The sequence below is a fragment of the Halichoerus grypus genome, chromosome 11 (genome assembly GCF_964656455.1).
Source record: "Halichoerus grypus chromosome 11, mHalGry1.hap1.1, whole genome shotgun sequence".
NCBI lineage: Eukaryota > Metazoa > Chordata > Mammalia > Carnivora > Phocidae > Halichoerus > Halichoerus grypus.
In genome coordinates this window covers 15,716,623-15,733,081 of record NC_135722.1, presented here as the reverse complement: position 1 = coordinate 15,733,081, position 16,459 = coordinate 15,716,623, and the positions used below count along the sequence as shown (strand labels likewise).

The 16,459-nt window shown below is 40.5% G+C and overlaps 1 protein-coding gene across 12 annotated transcripts in view; it reads right to left on the bottom strand.

The window, feature by feature from the left end:
- The window catches only part of PHF21A (PHD finger protein 21A), a 191,488-nt gene that overhangs the window by 39,497 nt on the left and 135,532 nt on the right, over window positions 1-16,459 (bottom strand). For 8 of the 12 annotated variants that reach the window (XM_078058116.1, XM_036097735.2, XM_036097737.2 and 5 more), the window contains 4 exons: window positions 13,728-13,919; window positions 7,082-7,333; window positions 5,776-5,865; window positions 1,993-2,286 (listed from right to left, as the gene is read on the bottom strand). In XM_078058116.1, the coding sequence (XP_077914242.1) occupies window positions 1,993-2,286; window positions 5,776-5,865; window positions 7,082-7,333; window positions 13,728-13,919 (828 nt within the window). The remainder of the gene's footprint in view (window positions 1-1,992; window positions 2,287-5,775; window positions 5,866-7,081; window positions 7,334-13,727; window positions 13,920-16,459) is intronic. The other 4 variants (XM_078058118.1, XM_078058115.1, XM_078058117.1 and 1 more) reach the window with 2 other exon arrangements.

Sequence of the window (16,459 nt, the reverse complement as noted above, 5' to 3'; positions counted from 1 at the left end):
ACTATAAATGTGATACTGGAAATGAAACACAGAAAAGAAGGATAGGAGAAAGATCTGAAGTCAGAGGATTCTGAGAATGGAGTCTGGTCTAAAGAGCACCCCTGCTGACTGAGCTTAGTAACCTGCAAGCCTGTTAGGGCAGGTGGTCTGCTAAACTAAAAGAGCGATGACTGGATGCCTCCATTAGATCAACAAGAAGAGAGACCATGGAATTTACTGCTAGGAAAGAAACTCTTTTTTTTTTTTTTAATTTTTAAGAATTCCTGGGTACCTTTTTATGGTATTATAATTAAAATTAAAAGCTCTATGAACATGTAAGGCCAGAACATGAAAAGATATTCAAGATCCAATATGAAAAAAAGCAAGTTACAAAATATATATTGTTTAATTTTGGTTTTTGCTTTAAAAATGTTAGTAGGTGCAGAGAAAATATGTGGAGGAATATAATCTGAACTGTTTATATATTGTTTAAGTGTCAGGGGTTAGAATTATGGGGGAAGTTTACTCTTCCCATAGATGATGGAGTGGATGCATTTTGTACATTACATATTTTTGTAATGTTTGAGTTTTCGTTCATAAGGAATATATATTATTGTAGATGTAATCAGAAAAATAAGATATGTAAAATTAAAATGAAACTGAAAAAGTATCCTAAAAGTATCTTTATCAAAAAAGAGGTCAGAGAAAAATACTATTTAGTAATCTAAAAGAGAGTTTTGAAACCACATTCTTTGGAACTCTAAGGCTCTTTCACCAGCTCTCTGGAAGCCAGCACAGGACACGAGGGCAGCTGATCTCTAAACACACTCCTACTCAAACTTCCCAGCTTGAGCACTTCACTATCATATTTTAATAATGAAGTTCTGCTGATACTAAGTTTGAAAACTTAGGACATAAAACATACATAACTAATTTATTTCTGAATGTTCCTTAAAGCATTTTCTGGGGTTTGAGTAGGCTCCCCAGGAAAAGAGATCTGTTTTCCCTTGTGTTTTCTGAGCATGAGGTTTTAGTACCCAGCTTTTTAGTGCAAGGTCTGCTGCATTTATGAGCTGTCTGGTTAGAAAGCCGGGTGCTCTATGCATAAGGATCCTCTGTTCAAGAAGGCCAAGGCAGCAGGAAGCTTCTCATTCCCACCATCTGGCCAGCCTCTCTGAATCATGGTCAGCCATCCAGAAGCAGAAGATTCAGGATCACCAGAGACTATTTTCAGATGAATGAGAACTCAAGCCTGAGCAATTAGAAATAGGTCAATGACTTTTTAAAGCAACTTTCTTGAAAGAGGATGCTTTTCTTTGCAAAATTCTTCTTTCTCATCATTGGTCTTTCTTTAAATAGAATATGGTTAACTGCCTATAAATTCTTTTTCTTGTTTTTAGAAGTCTTCTGTCACAGAGCCCTTAAGTATTTTTGGAGGTTACTTGTATTTCTCTAGCCTTGTGTTTTTAAGAGAAAATCTGACTTTAGAAATATACATGAGAGACTTCAATATTTGAGCTAAAACGGCTGTATTCTCTAGAGTTAAAAAAATGCTTTTTAGAAATTTTAATTTTTTCATTTGGTTCTTCATTATCTGTAATAACCAGGGGAAATCTGTCAAATGAAATTCCTTTCCCCGTTTTGTTTAGTCTTCCTGACTTTCACAGTCATATCCTCATCTGGATTCTTATTGAGCCCTTACTAATATGCCATTTTCTGTGTATTATATATCTCTGTGCTTCCAGAGAGCAGCAGAACCCATCTGTGAATTTCAGCTCAGAACCAGCAGGGGGAGCTCACTCCCACAGGAATCTGAATCCACCTGGAAGGGGATGGTGGGAAAAGCAACCCAACTTTCTTCAGTAAGATTAGCCCTTTTGCACTGTGGATAAATGATCACATGATAAGCAACAGGTTACTGACAATGGTGCTGAGATAAAGCATTCTCAGAGCCAGCCCAGCCTCAACGGCAAGGCTACTATTGCCCGAAGCAGATGCATACTCTGCCTGTACCTGTTTTTCAAGGCTTGGCTTGCTAAGCTGTACAGTCTGAGGTCCAGCGAGTCTGGTCCCTGGAGTAGCTATCACAATGCTGGTGAGCTGGGCCATGGGGAACGTTTTGGCTATGGTTGCAGTCTGCCCATTGACGACACGGACGGGGTGGATGGAATTCTGGGAGGTAGGGAGGGTCGTGGGGGTGAACTTGGTCAGCATGACGGGCCTCTGGATAAGTTGAGGAGCTGCAAGCATGGGAGGAGGTGCTGGGGCAATAGGAATGTTATTCTGGGCCACAGGCTTGGGTCGAACCTATGGGGAAAGAGAGGATAATTACCATATTACTTAAAGAAACTTCTCAAGTCTTGTAAGTCTAAGACATTGCCAGGTTTTTCACACTTTGTATGTGAAATGGTATTTAGTACCAATATTTATTAATATTCATTTTGGTGTTATTAATTCTATGGCTGTCAGGATATATAATCTTATAAAAGACTCATCAGCTCTTAAGAGGGTCCAAATGTTACCCTCCAACGTGGTTCTTCTGAATCCAAACCTTAGCTCCCTCTCCCATACCATGCTGCCTCTTCGGGCTGAGGTCAAATGCCTAATCCAGAGGCTGGTCTCACCCAGGAATTGTGCCCAGTATGGTAATAATGCTGCCGCTGGTCTTAATTCACATTCTAAATTTCTTCACGTCCGTGGCTTCAATTCAGCGTGACTCCTTGCTCTCTAACTCCCTGTTCTTGGCTGCTCCTCTAAGTCACCTTTGTGGGCTTCCTCTTCCTCTGCCCAATCCTAAATGTAAGTATTTCTCAGAGTTTGTCCTGGAACCTCTTTTCTTACCAATCTCCTCACTCTTCCTGGGAGTTCTCACCCATCCCATGGATTCAATTACCATCTATGTACTGAAGACGTCCATACTTGGTATCTCAGGACCAGACATCTCTTGAACTTCAGAATCATATACTCAACTGCCTGTCATATATCTCTACTTGGAAGTCTCCCAAGAAATTAAAATTCAACATGTCTAGGGGCTCCTGGCTGGCTCAGTCAGTGGAGTGTGCGACTCTTGATCTTGGGGTTGTGAGTTTGAGCCCCACGTTGGGTGTAGAGATTACTTAAAAATAAAATCTTTAAAAACAACAACAATAAAAAAATCAACATGTCTAAAACTCACCTATTTCTTCCTCCAACTCTCTCCTTCCTCCTATTATCATCCCCTCAGGAAATGGTCTTTTCCTGCTAAATAAACTTCAGAACCATTCTTGATGTTTCCTACTGTACCTCTACTTCCTAAATCCTTCTCAAATATGGCTACTTTCTATCCTCATCCTGCCATCGCTCTACCTCATGTTTGGCTTACTGGAACAGTGATAAAAAATTATGATTAAAAACATGGGGTCAGCCGTGCCTAGGTTCAAATCCTGGTTCCTACCCCTTACTAGCTGGCTAACCTCAGGTAACATACCTGATTTAAGCCAGCATTTTTCAAACTTTCTGTACAGTGACCCTGTGGGCAAAATCTTTTCCCCTTATGCATGAAAGTTTGACCTGCAGTTAACTCTCCAGCTCTGTTCCCCTGGAAACCTGATTAAGGGTAAGAATGTCAACTATGTTACCAGGCAACATTGCTTATGGTAAAAATGATCCCTTACGGCTAAATTGAATCTGAATGGGGAGAATTATAAATACTTGATGGGACACCATGCTTTGGGCTTCATGAAGAGGGGTTGACTTCTGTAACTGGGCATGTCCAGTGTGGGGACCTTGAAAGCCATGGCTATGGAACTGTTACAAGATGCACTGGTTCCTGTGTGGTGTACGGCTTCTATGCCAGGATGGCTCTCCCACCGTTTCCCTGCACCTGAGCTATCACTGAACAGCTGTGGAGACTGCCATACAGGCTGACGAAAAATGTCTGATGCTGTCTTGCTGGTAAGCTCTGGTTTCTGTCTTGTGCTGAAGTGTGGGCCTTGACAGTCCCATGAATCTGAATATTTAGCTGAACTTAAGATGACCCTGTGTTGGCTGCTGCAGACGCACAGTAGGGTATACATGTCTTCCTGTAACCAGTACATGCATAGAGACATAGACCTATATCTCTGTAAGACAAAAACTTCATGAGACATTACATATGTGCAATGTACTCTAATGTTTCACATTCTGTTTTGTTCATTTTATTTAAAAACTCTGGTCACAATCCATTAAATTGATTTCACACAACCTACTCATGGGTCATGACCCAAACATGGACTAAGCCCTAGGTTCCCTACCTAAAAAAAAACAGTAACTACTTTCACAGGGCTGTTGTGGGGATTAAAATAGATAACCCACAGAAGGTGCCTAGCAGAGTAAACGGCACACAGCAGGAGTCTTCAAACATTAGCTATTATTGTTGATGATGTCCTAACTATTCTTCTTGCCCACAGTCTTGATCATCTCCAATCTATTCTCCACACAATGACAAGAGGGAATTTTCTAAAACAAAAATCTGATCATTTCAAGTATATGTTTGGAAATGTTTTCATGGATCCCCGTTGTTCCTGGAATAAGGCCCAAATTCCTACATAGTCTAGAAGGCTCCATGGGCTATGGCACAATGGGCTTCTCCAGCCTCACCTCTTACCCTAGCCTGAGTCAGTTACATGGCCCAGTATGATCAGCTACACCAAATTGCCTTGTGGTTCCTTAGGCTTACATGCATCTCTCCACACTGGATTTGCATATGGGCTCTACCCTCTGCCTGGGACATTTTTATTCTTCCCCCAAAACTTTGTCAGGCTAACTTTACTAGGATTTTAGGTCTCAGACTGAATGTCAACTCTTCTAGGAAACTTTCTAGAATACTCTTAAGAATGAGTTGAGTGTCCCTCCCATGTGTGGTCAGACTACCCGGTACTTCCCATAATGGACACTGTGATTGCCTGTACATAGATCTGAAGCCCTCTGAGGGCAGAGAACTGTCTTGAAGACTGGCTTTTTTGATACCCAAGGTATTTATTAAGGATCTACTGGATAAATGATTGAAATCACCTTATCTCATGTTCTCAATGCCCAAACCTAGTGCACAGGCAATTTGGAAATCACCTATGTCCACAAAATTCCTTACTCTTCTCTCTTTGCCTGCAACATGGGGCTTCTGATGGGAACTCCTAGCCTTTCTACGAGGCAAGTCAAGTCCCGTCAAAACCCAGACTGGGGCAAACCTGACATCCTGCAATGAGAATGATAAGTTTAGTCCAACTGCTAGAAGAATTCTCCCAGGGCAATATGGGCAAGCAGAGCTGCTTGGGTCTAGGTAGAAAGTTCCCTGTGCAGACCCCTAGTCTAAACTTTTATAGGCAAGGCTTTGTGTTTAAAAATTATGCTTAATACCATTACTTCCCAGAGTAAACCTAAATTTCTCTGGTTTCTACTGGTTAGTTTGGCTATTGTTTCCTTCCCTACTCTCTTTGGCACACAGGAAAAAAAAAAAAGTAGTGATTGCATTCATTCCCCACTGGAAGGCAGGTTTGGCTAAACTTCCAGTAAGTTAACATCATAAGGTTTAAAATGGGGCTATCTTAAATTCTCCTTTTCCTCACATCCCCCTGCTACTGCCTTTGGTCATTGCTAAGAAACCCCGGTGATCAAATAAGCTTCTTCCCAGTATAGAAATCAGCATCTAGAACCTTTAGCTAACTAAGTAAGATCTGAACAAAGCTGAGCTGATAATCACACTTCAGGCTGCTTAAAAAGGGCCCATGAGGACTTCTGTCTCACCTAACCCATCCCTGGGCTTGTCACTGGTTTACTCACCTGCGGAAGAAAGTTTGGACGTGGAGTGAGTCGAGGAGGGGGGATAAACTGTGGTACTTTGATGGGCTGAGGAGGTGTTGCCTGAACCTGCTAAAAAATGGGAAAAATAAATAAACCACAGAGGACAATAATTGTTCAATATCAAAGCTAGGCATTCTTACAGTATTTTTAGCATCACTATTCTCGGGGTCAGGCAATATTTTCTAAAAGTTTTCACTGTAGAATTAACCATCTGAATTAACACTGCCTGAAAAAACCTTTTCCCACCTGCACGTTTTACCCTACAAAGTGAACCAACCGCATTTCTGTGTCCTTACACGCCTAATGTACAACAGAGCAGGCTCGGTAATCTTAGCCAATTTCCTTTGACATTCAAGAACTCTTGCATGTACATATTTTAAAAGTCAAGAATGGATCCAAAGTAAAATCAAACTTGCTGCCTGGCCAAATGGGCTTTTTCCTAATATAAGAGCTTTATCTAGCAGTGAATCGCTTTATTCCTGTAGAGAATTTTCTAACTCTCAGCATTTGGCTGAGATAACTGGTCACTTCTCTCAAGATTCCTGGTAAGTGCTGAAGCTTCACTTTACTGCTATCTCGTTTAACTCATCACTGGTCATCATTCAAAAGCCACCAAGAGCGCTTAGCTGCAATTTTAAGAAGGGACTTTAAAACCACAATTTGGTTATATTTCCCCCAAGCTTCAGAGAGCATCAGTTTCTAAATGGTTTTACCCTAGAATCTCATGAAATGAACAGTTTTTGTTCAAGTAATTCTTCAAGGGATCTTTTTTTCTGATAGTCCTTGGGCACGGACACTGTTAATTTGTGAGTTTCTTGAATATTTTTAAAGTGCCTCAGCTTGTTCTAGTACTTCCTGGGTGCAGCCAATTTCAAGGGATAGTGAACTAAAGGAGTTCAGTGGGGAGTTTTCCCCAAATCAGTAATACAGAAGCAGAGAGTGTAAGCACTCAAGTTTCACAGGCAGGTCTGCGAATAGGATGGAGAGAGCTACATAAAACTGTGTGCATGCCACTACGAAGGACATTCCTCCCCAGGTCAAGTCATACTTTGACTGCAGATAATGCACTGAATGGATTCTGGTCCTTGGTGTCAAGGGACACCTCTACAGTTATTTGAGCAGATAGTAGGAATGCCATATTCCCTTGTCAGCCTCAAGGAAAACTTGATATGGCTGAATGATGAAGACTAAAAAATCCAGCAGGAGCATAAAATGGATATACTCTACAAATGCATATCCTGAACCCTCTCATGTGGGCACACATGAGTAGCAGCTGCTGGCTTACCAGAGTGACTGTGTTTTTTGCCACAATTTGGACAGCCTCTGCCCCAGGCCCAGTGACCTTACTAGACGTCTGGAGGTTGACTGGTGTGTTCTGCACATCAGTGCTGAGCACAGCCTTCTGACTGTTGATGGCGGTCACCATAGCAATGGTAGGTCTCTGGCCCACAACAGAGGCAGGCATGGTCGCAGTTGCTGCTTTCAAGACGAGAGGTAGTGTCTTTGTGGTAATCATAGAAGCTGTAGTTACAGTCTTCTAGGAGACATGGAGAACAGATATTAGGACACTGAAGTGTGGTCCCACTAAACAATATGCTACTAATCCCCAGAAGAAAACAAAGCAATGATTCTTATAATCCAGTTTCTCCATATAACAACATTTCCTTTGTGTACATACAGCACACTTCTTACTACAGGGAAAGACAGTCTCTAGTTTGTGCCAGAGTTTTCAAATTCAGCTTCAAGTTCATAGTAATAACTGTGGACAAATACGGGCACAGGATTTTCAACAATGAATGGGGTGGGTTTACAGATACAGAATACGAGTGTATCTGTTTTTTTATTCTCTGCTTGCTCTCAATTAATTTAAACTCTGTAGAAGTTGCAAATCAATTTGGGTATACACCATCTCTATCTTTAATTGCTACAACCTCATCAATATGAAGAAAGCCATCATATAATTCTGGTTATCTGCCTCCTGTCACACAAATGCTCGGATGAAAGGACAGTGTCTTTTCATTCTTTTGATTGTCACCCTAGAGAGGAGGAAGGGAAACTCACATGAGGATTAGCACAATTGTTGCCTCAGAGGCAGTAAATCCCAAACTCTAGATAATAAAACCTATTAACCACCTAGTATAGTGAATACCAGCTCTTGATACCAAAGAGCTGTGAGTCACTAACTACAATCTTTTCTCTGGAGAACTGCTGCAGAAGCAATCAAAGATCCAGTGAAACATGACAAAGTGGAAGCAAACACCTGCGTTTCAAAAAGCCTTATAGATCAGAGGCGCCTGGGTGGCTCAGTTGGTTAAGCATCCGACTCTTGGTTTCGGCTCGGGTGGTGATCTAGGGGTCGGACATTGAGGCCCATGTCCGGCTCTGTGCTGGACGTGGAGCCTACTAGAGATTCTCTCTCTCCCTCTCCTCCTGCCCCTTCCCCACTGCTAAAAAAAAAAAAAAAAGCCTGATAGTTGAGAGGACGAGCAGAGGTGACAGGACTTGACTGATCCTCCACAAGAACTTGTGCTCTGGCAGCTGTAGTTTCTAGAGTAGTTAAAGGGGCAGCTACAAAACAAGAAAATGCAAACAACCTTATTACATGGCACACACACCTAATCTAGTGCCAGTACTCACTCAAGATCCTAAAGATCCAAACGTTTCAGGAACATGGAAGTTTATCTGGTCCAACATGCTGGTTCTGGTTTTGATACTACTCCACCTTTTTCTTCTTACTCTATACTGGCACTGTCCAATTTGGTAGCTCCCAGCCACACGCAGCATTTAAATTCAAATTAATTAAAACAAAATCAAATTAAAACATCAGTTCCTCAGTCACACTGTCCACATTTCAAGTGTTCAAAAGCCACTGGTGGCTAGTGGCTACCAAACTGGACAGTGAAGATTTCCGACACTGCAGAAAGTTTGATTGGAGAGCACTGCTCTACACCACTGAAAAGGACCCTGCTCTCCCTGAAACAGACCTGGACAAATCCCCTTGTGCATTTCTATTTCAGTGACTGTGTCAGTACTTGTGTACTAAGTTGGTTTTTTCCTAGGTGCCTGAAACACAGATAAACATCATCTAATCTTTTAATATCTTTATTTTCTTTTGATGAAAACAATTAGTGATCTGGCCTCATCTATCCCATCACAGCCTATAAGCAATCCTTATTAATGGTTTTAATTAAAATCACACAAATCTTTGTTTCCTCTCTCTAATCAGCAACACAGCCATGTCTCATTCTCCTCGGTCAGTGCCTCAACTGCGATATGGGAGTAAAAGGGGAACACTGGTATTTATTCTGGGGGAGGGGGAGGCAGGTCATCTACTATCTATCCATGATGAAAACCAAATAAAAGCTAAATGCTGTTTATCATTAGAAATATGACAGTAGTGTAGGGGCGCCTGGGTGGTTCAGTCGTTAAGCGTCTGCCTTCGGCTCGGGTCATGATCCCAGGGTCCTGGGATCGAGCCCCGCATCGGGCTCCCTGCTCAGCCGGGAGCCTGCTTCTCCCTCTTCCACTCCCCCTGCTTGTGTTTCCTCTCTAGCTGTCTCTCTCTCTGTGTCAAATAAATAAATCTTTAAAAAAAAAAAAAAGAAAGAAATATTACAGTAGTGTAGCAGAAAGGACTGGCTTTACATCACCAGCTATTTGTAATCAGTGTTTTTAACCCAGTGTGATATTAGCCCTTTCTTTCAGTTTAAGACATTAAAATACAAAGACCTTTTCAAATGGTGAGCAAATCACACCAGATGGCATTCAATCTTGGTGCCAACACAGGTTATGGAAGTAAAAGCTCTAATCAGCAGAACTCACTGACATGGATTTTAAAAACAATTGTGCATGCTGTTACTGCTTTGAAAGAGGTCATGTACTTTGAAACATCCTTGGTTCAGGTAAATCACTATCAATATTTTGAGTCACCCTAAAGTGATTATTCTAAAAAAAAGTCAGTGAAACCTCAAACTCACCTGAATTATATACTTACCATTAACTGCAACACTTAAAAAAACCCTGAAACCTAACAAGTTTGTTGACATCTTAGGTTAGCATTTTATTCTACTTTATAGATATTTAGTTGTGGCTAATTTCACAACATGTATTCTAGCACCTATATAATTCTCTGTATATATAGGCACAAGGCATAGTACTATATTCACCGATGAAAACTTTTTGAAAAATACATCAAGTAACTACTTATTTACAAAAGGTATCGACACAGGTATTGCTTAAATCTTTACCTCTGGTCTGGTGCTTATTCTATTCTAGGAGCTTGGGAATATAAACCAAACTCTTGGGAGTGTTAGAGTTTAGAGACAATCTAGAATTTTGAAATCCAAACCTAATGACAACCTCTGACCTGTATGGCAGGAAGAAGAGAAGACACAGGAGAGGAAGGCATCCAACAACAAAGAAAATTATTTTTCTGGAAGGTATGATTAGTCCCTGGTTGATATTGTCCAATTGTGATTGGCTTCAAGATAAGAGAGCAGTTTCCCCACAGTGTCATGAAGAGGTTAATTTTGACAAAATCTAAACTGCACCAACTAGAAATTAATGCAGAAATACATGGCAAGAAGCACTAAAAGCAAACTCCTTTTTTTTTTGCCAAGTTATTATTGTTGTTTACCTGCAGAGCATGAGGTGTTGATTTAAAATAGACTCCAATGAACAAATCAGAACTTACAGCGATTATTATTATGGGCTCTAGTGAACTTCCATATCTATTTTAGACTATTTTCATTTAATTTTGAATGGCAGGTAACTGCTGCGCACTCACATGACTACAAATAGAACCACCCCACTCCTCTTTTTGTCCATTAGGGTTTATTTTCTATTTGGTTTTATTAACTGCATGCTTCTTTACATTTGTATTATATCATTAAAAAGGACAGGATTGTGAATATAATTTGAAGGGTATACCTGCATTCAACTCTTCTCGTCTTTCATTTTTTTTCCTGTAAATTGAAAAAATTTCACAATCTACCTACAAGGATGAATTTGAGTTAACTAAGTAAAGGGGACTGGTCCCCCCACTTCCTATGCCTTGGTCCCTGCTAGCCACCTGACTTCGAATAAAACATTTTCTCTTCCAAGCACCTCCTGTTTGCCCGTGCTGATTACTACTTAATAGTTACTCCTTTCCGAACTTAGATATTTAATATATGCCATATACAACTTCCCATTTGTCCCTGACCTCATGGACCTTTAATGACTCCCACTGACTGCCCAAAACTCCAACGGTTCTGCCATGCATTGGAGGGCTTCTACAAGCTAGCTTCTTTCTGCCTCTGGCTTTATCTCCCTCTCCATTATTGCCCAGAATCCACACTACAGCCACATCAGTCTCTCTGCTATTCCTAGGACACGCATTTACTTTTGTGACTCCATACTTTAGCTCACACAGTTCTCTACATCTGTGATGCTCTTCCCCTCTGCTCTATCACTAAAATCTCACTGATCTGTCCACATCCTGCTCAAGTGTCACCTCATTCATGAAGCACCTCTGATCCCTCTAGTTAAAATTACTCTGTCCTCTGGCCTTTTCACAGCTCTTCACTGGTACTTTCATTTTATTCTTCTTTGTTGGCAGTTTACATTTTCCTCTTCTTCTCTAAATTTTTAAATTCTGTCTTATTTGTGAATCTACCTTCTTCACTGCTTAGCACAGTGTTTGCATATAATAGAGACCCAATAAGTATTTACAGAATGAATGAAAATGATAATATACCAGATTTGAGGCAGGGACCATAACTACCTCTTTGTATACCAGAATCTAACACACCAAGAACACCCAATAAATACTGATTGACAGTTTATCGTAAAGACAGAAATCAAAAACTTAGAGGGTCTCTGGCTTTTAAAATTATACATGTGCATTTAACAAAACAGAAGAGTATAAAACAAGCTAAGCTAAATCAATTAAATATATCAGGTGGGCTACCAGGTGGAGAGATGCCACACAACACTGTTTTGGGGACAGCCCTTCGCCTCACCATCATTCACCTTCCCAAAGCAGGACAGAACTCAGATTACTAGGGAAGGAAGAGGTATTAAAGTATTATATAAGTATTTCCTCTGATTTGTGGGACACGGAATGTTACCTGAACAGTAAGTTTCCATGGATTAAGAGAGAAAACTCGTACATGCCAGGAAACAAGGAATTCTACCACACTCCTTCCCCGTAAACACTTTCTGATCAAACTGTACTTTGCAAAGAGAACAAACTAATCAACTCCAACAAAAGTAATCTGATAAGCAATCCTTCAGAAGAAATACAAGTCCTGGTCAGGGGGTTTTAAAAGTCAGTTTGAATGCTTAATTTTCAAAGAGCCTAGGAGTGGAGATTATGATAAAATTTATGCTCCAGCTATCTGACTTACAACAGGAATTACTCTTTTTCCTACTTTGGCATTTTATATAATGTTGGCATTTCTTTTTTTGGTATTGTATGGCAGTACAGAAGAGCACTGAATGGACAGACTTTTTCACCAGAACATCCGGGTTCAAATCTCGGTTCTACCACACATACTACCCATACAATTTTCGATAATTACTTAATCTCGCTGTGCCTTAGTTCTCTTTTCTAAAAAACAGAATAATAATAATAATAATAATAATATCACCTTCCTTATTAGCGTTGGGATAAGGACTATGTATATTATATGTAAAGCGCTCAGAATAACAGTATACAGTAACTGTGACTAAATGTCAACTATCTTTAGTAACCTTTAGTATTTTTTACAAGTAATGTATTCTTCACTTGAAAAATGTTCTATATGAACCAGCCCAATGTCCATAAACAGTGAATAACCAAGTAAACTATAATCTCTTTCTCTATGTATATAGTGAAGACCTGGTACTGGCGCGTAAAGGATGCCCACGCTTGAGTTTCAGAAGATCCCAACGTCCTTGAAATCATGTGCAAAAATGAGTGTTATCAGGTGTGAATGTGTATTATTCTGGGGAGAGGATCCACAGCCTTCACCAGAGTCTTATAGGGCTCGTGATCCCTAAGAATCAGGAACCACTGCTCAACCATCCCATTTTAAAAGGTATGCCCACATTACAGGCAGGTGTGTGGAGATCAAGCCTGAATAGTTTTCTTTTGTGTGTGTGTGTGTGTGTGTGTGTGTGTGTGTGTGTTCCAATAACATTTGATTTATAGATGTTGAAATTGGACTTTCACATAATTTTCATACAAAATAATACAAATACTATGAAATATTTTTAACCATTTTAACCAAATATTAATAGTTTTAACTGAACATTATTCCCAAATATGTCCTTTTTGGTGTATCTTGCCTTACTATTCTTATATGCTAGTTTAAGTGCCCCTTTCAGCAAAAACATCTGCACAGCTATACCAAGTTAGAATGTTATTAAGCCTCCAGTTCCTAGTTCTAGTTTCGACCTGTAGCTTCCGTTTCAGATTTCCTTCAATATATGAGAACAAATTCATATGCTCTGAATAATGGAAACACATCACCCTTCTTCTGAATGCCTTTCTACCTGCTTCCAAGGGTCCCGCTCCTGGAATATCTCCACACCTAACTGCTAAGAGTTCCAGCAAAACAATTCCAGAGAAGGCAGAGTCACACAGACTTTCAGAACAAGTGCAAAGAAATACTTCCAGAAATTCAAAACACGACCTTAGTTCTGTTCTAACACAGAGAAGTGATTTTTTTCTTTGTCACTGTCTACCCTTCCCCTCTTCTTTGGACAGGTGGGAAATCTTAATTTTTGCTCCTCAGTAATACCATTTTCCTTCTGCCAACGCATTTCAAGGGATTTTTACCCCAGTGTATAGTATAAAGAAGTAACCGAAGTAACTTCTGTCTGGTGCTGGCTGAGCTTAGCACGGTCTGGAACAGGCCCCAGCTCCACGGGGCCGACAGCACAGCGGCCGACAGCAGGAGGTGTACCTGTGAGGCGGTCAGGCCGGGAGAGGGGGCCGCCGACTGGGCGTGCTGCTGCTGCTGCTGCTGGAGCTGGAGTGGCTGCTGCTGTGCTGTCTGCAGTTTGTTTTCAGATGGTGGCAACGGCTGTATTTGGAACTTGTCCGGTTGTTCCTGCTTTACTATCAGGTTCTTCCGTAGCTGTTCAACTACCCTTTTCTACCCCATGAAGACAAAAAGAAAGAACATCTATCAGAACATTGTTTTATCAGCTCTGTGAAATGGGCAGCAACTATACCTCTGACATCTTTCCATAACCAGCTTCATCTAAAACCTGTGACATCTAAAACTGACACATGCAACGCATGAGGAGAAACCAAGAGCATAAGACACACTTTATATATCAAGGGAAACTGAGCCACACGGAGAAGAAAAGATAATGGAGATCACGCAGCAGAGCTCAGATTTCAGCTCCATTATTAGCTGGGTGTGCTAGGCTGGCAGGGTAACACAGCGTAGCTGTGAGGACGTGACTCTGGAGACACAGATTTCAGTTTTGCTACTTACCAGCTCTCTGATGTTCGGCAAGTTACTTAACCTATCTGTGTCTCAATTTCCTGTTCCGTAAAATGAGGTGATTAACAATACCCTTAGGGTTCTAATGAGTACCAAACAAGCTGCTGGATGTAAAGTACTCACAACTGTGCCTGGCGCATTGTTGGTAGTTTTACTTTTTCTATCTGATAACACAGACAGTGGCCATATTAATTTTTGTTATTCACACAAACATCATTTATCAGTTTCAAACATTAAACAGACTTTTTTTTAAAAAAAAAAGATTTTATTTATTTATTTAACAGAGCGAGAGCGAGAGCGAGCGAGAGAGAGAGAGAGAGAGGGAACACAAGCAGGAGGAGTGGGAGAGGGAGAAGCAGGCTTCCCGCCGAGCAGGGAGCTCGATGCGGGGCTCGATCCCAGGACTCTGGAACCATGACCTGAGCCGAAGGCAGTCACTTAACCAACTGAGCCACCCAGGCGCCCCTAAACAGACTTTTAAACAGAGAAACCTTGATCTCAGAAATATGTCATACAAACAATACTCGTTCTGAATTACTCAAATGTGTAACTCATGAGCAGGACCTCTTTGATGGGATAGGATCTGCAGAAACATGTACATTTGTTTAGGCAGAGGAGGGATTTAGTTACATGGGATAAAAATATAAAAACTAAAGTTTCTTGAATATTCTAGATCTTATTCAAATCCAAGAGAAATGCGTATTTGGATACTTTCTTACTATAATATATTTCAACAGAATGTAAGCTCCAGGGGCACCTGGGTGGCTCAGTTGTTAAGCGTCTGCCTTCGGCTCAGGTCATGATCCCGGGGTTCTGGGATCGAGCCCCACATCGGGCTCCCTGCTTGGCGGGAAGCCTGCTTCTCCCTCTCCCGCTCCCCCTGCTTGTGTTCCCTCTCTCACTGTGTCTCTCTCTGTCAAATAAATAAATAAAATCTTAAAAAAAAAAGAAAAAAAAGGAGGTAAGCTCCATGAGGGCAAGGACCTATTTTGTCCACAATTATACTCAGGGCTAGAAGTATGTAGCTAAGTAAATGTCTCTTCGCATGATGTGTAAAGTGATGGGGACCGGAGACTAGCAAATGACTCAGAGAACATGTCATATAAAACCATTTGGGGCCAGACTTGGGCTGCCTCTCTTGGCCTAATGGCTAGAAGCAAGTATAAGCAAGTATATACTTTCAAGTGAGTTCACCAGCTGAGGTTTGTTATTTCTGATAAAAATAGACTGCCATGTTCTAATACATATCATGAATGAAGAAAAAGAAGTAAATGAAGATATTTAAATAAAGGGTTAAGTGAATATATGGCCAGGCTGATTTCAAACCCCCCCCCCACCCCGCCTTATGATCCTAACCAACTTCATTACACATATCCTCTAAAGAATCCAAACTTGTAAGGTTACTTGCTTAACATATTTGAACATTAAAATATTTATAAAATGGATTTTTAAAAACTTTAAGTCAATATGAAATATATTGTTGAGAGAATTTTTTATATTTTTATTGATTCTTTTCAGGCAATGAAAATATCCTATAAAGGCCAATGGGGCGGGGGGAAGTCTGCTAAACTTTATACTCTGCTAGCACTGCCTCTTTGAGTAGTTAAATTTTACAAAGAAAAGAAAAAAGGATGCAGAGTCCAAAGTCTTTGCAGAAACCAACTGTAGAATAATAAAAAATGCAGATTAATAAAAATATCAAATTCTTATAAAAAATTAACTTTCAAGTCTTCAAAATCCTATTTCTCAAGTATAAAAAGACAGTAATTGAACTGATACAGTTTGGGAGAAGGGCAAGTAGCGGCAGTGGTGCTACAGATAATTTTGAGTATCGTTTCGCAGGTAGATTTTTTTGCTTGTTGACTTCAGAACAGTAAGACATTTAACAATTAAATCACTATTTAGAGCTGCTTTCAGTTCTCCTCCCTAAGATATAACCAGCACTAAACAAACATAGTAACGAACTAGCTGAAGTGTAGCATCAGTAGCCCAAGAAAGGGACTCCAAGAACCTCTACAAAAAACCCCAGCTCAAATCAGGGGGAGGAGAGAAACCATGAGGAAATAATAGAACACAAATGTGACACCTGCCAAAAAATAAACTTTGAACAAAAACAGCACAGGAAACGAAGTAATTACTCTACCAGGCACAAAAGGAAAAGGTGTTTTTTTTCCTCTACAGCC